This window comes from Ailuropoda melanoleuca, chromosome 19 (assembly GCF_002007445.2).
Source record: "Ailuropoda melanoleuca isolate Jingjing chromosome 19, ASM200744v2, whole genome shotgun sequence".
In the NCBI taxonomy this organism is placed as follows: domain Eukaryota; kingdom Metazoa; phylum Chordata; class Mammalia; order Carnivora; family Ursidae; genus Ailuropoda; species Ailuropoda melanoleuca.
In genome coordinates, this window is record NC_048236.1 from 29737952 (window position 1) to 29739876 (window position 1925).

Genomic DNA, 1925 nt, shown 5'->3' on the forward strand with positions numbered 1-1925 from the left:
ATAGATAAAAGAATGGATGGGTAGATAATAGAGAAATAGATAATTGATAGGTAGATAAGATTTATGGATAATTGATATATAGATAATAGGTAGGTAGGTATAGATATATGATGGATGGATGAACGGATGATAGAAAGATGATAGATAGATGGTAGGTAGATATTTAAAAAAAAGAAAGTTCTTCTGTTTTCCAGTATATCTATGTGCACCTTTATCTTCTTCCAATTCTTTTTAATCTCATCTGAATTTTACTTTCAATGTATGATGTGAGATACAGATCAATCCTTTTTTCATAGAGCGAATCAATGATCCCTGTACCATTTACTTATTTTCCCATTTATTTTAAATCTGTTTTTATCATATCCTAAATACGTATATGCACTTAAAACCCTTGTTGCTTTGTACTAATGACATTCATTCATTCAATAATTCATTTTGGAGATTATAGTGCTCCACATTTATCATTAAGGAAAAAGGATTTTCCATCAAATTCAAGAAACATTATTTTGGGGGTCTCAAATTATAAAAAACTTAGGGAGAAAAAATTTTTAAATTAAAATAGTATCACATAATAGGTTTTAGGTAATAACCATCAAAATAGATGCAAAATTACTTTAACCCCGATATGAACCAAATGAGAGAGTGAAGAGGGTACCATCTGATTTAGTTGAATTTTTTGTCTTCCTAATCAAAAATAAGAGAAAAATGATAGAGAAGAAACTTCACGACGATTGTCGGTTGGCTTTTCGAGTCTCCTTTCAAGTGATTGGTGGTTGTTTCTTTTTTTAATTAGTTGTTTTTAAAGGTTTTTTTTTTTCCTCATGGGATAGAAGAGGTACTATCCATGTAAAAATATCTTTCATATACTTAGTGTTAAGAAATCCCCCCTTAATGGAGATCAGTGGTCTCAAGTTTGTGTTCTCTCAAGAAAGGGATACAGATAAGATCTAAGTTGTACTGGACCAACAATGTTCATGTTCAATGTGCTTTGATACCTGTGGAGTCTCTCCTGTCCATATTAAAAGAACCGTTCTAGAGATTTTGGAGAAAATTCAAGAGCCGAAAATTATGTTAGATCTATTATTACTATCGGCTATCCATTCTTTCTTCTTTGCTTCCCATACGGCAAGCACTTAAAACCATACTGCAAATGTGAAATATATTATCCATATGACTTTAGAGACAATGAAACTGAAACTCGAGAAATTATATAAACTCCCAAGATCAAACTGGCAGAAAGCCCTTCATGCCAACAGGAACCTCTCGCGTACCACGGCGCCGTGGAGCCTCAAAGATCTGTGATCCAAGAGGAACGGTAAAGTCAAACTAGACAAGGCTGGGGACAATCGCAGACCGGACTCACAGAAATATAAAAGCAATCCCACTTTGCCGGCCAGGCCCCTCCGGAGCGATCTCGGAGGTACGCCAGTCAGGGCGTCAGACGCGAGCGGTGGGCGTGGAAAGGCGGAGCTCTCTAAAAGGGAGGCCGCAGAGAAAACTCACTAAGACTTTGAAAACTGTAAGGTAAACACGCTAAAAACTATAACGACGTGCCCAGCCAACACCTTGTAAAAAAGGTACGGCAAAATCCTACTCACAGCTCGCGCCCTCAAGAAACTCTGGGACCTCCAACCCCATCCCGGAATCCTTTGCGCCGCGCACAAGGAAGCCCTGGAGCGCTTTGGCTGCTTCGGCCGCCGTAGGCTCTGCGTTGCTAGGGAAACAGAGTTACCATCACGATGTCGTTGCAACAGGCCCCTCCGTCGCGGGTGTTCGNCAGTTATCATCACGATGTCGTTGCAACAGGCCCCTCCGTCGCGGGTGTTCGTGGAACTGGTTCCCTGGGCTGACCGCGGCCGGGAGAACAATGTGGTCTCGGGCGGTGAGTCGCAGCCCGGCCTCCGCCGCCCCCTCTCCTCAGCACA

At 40.9% G+C, this 1925-nt stretch overlaps 1 protein-coding gene across 1 annotated transcript in view; it reads left to right on the forward strand.

Annotated features, from left to right (window-relative positions):
* The first annotated feature begins 1492 nt into the window (after positions 1–1492).
* The window catches only part of IRAK1BP1 (interleukin 1 receptor associated kinase 1 binding protein 1), a 16203-nt gene continuing 15770 nt past the window's right edge, over positions 1493–1925 (forward strand). The window contains exons 1-2 of the mRNA XM_034648279.1: positions 1493–1725; positions 1778–1920. Coding sequence (XP_034504170.1) covers positions 1792–1920 — 129 coding nt within the window. The 5' untranslated portion in view covers positions 1493–1725; positions 1778–1791. The remainder of the gene's footprint in view (positions 1726–1777; positions 1921–1925) is intronic.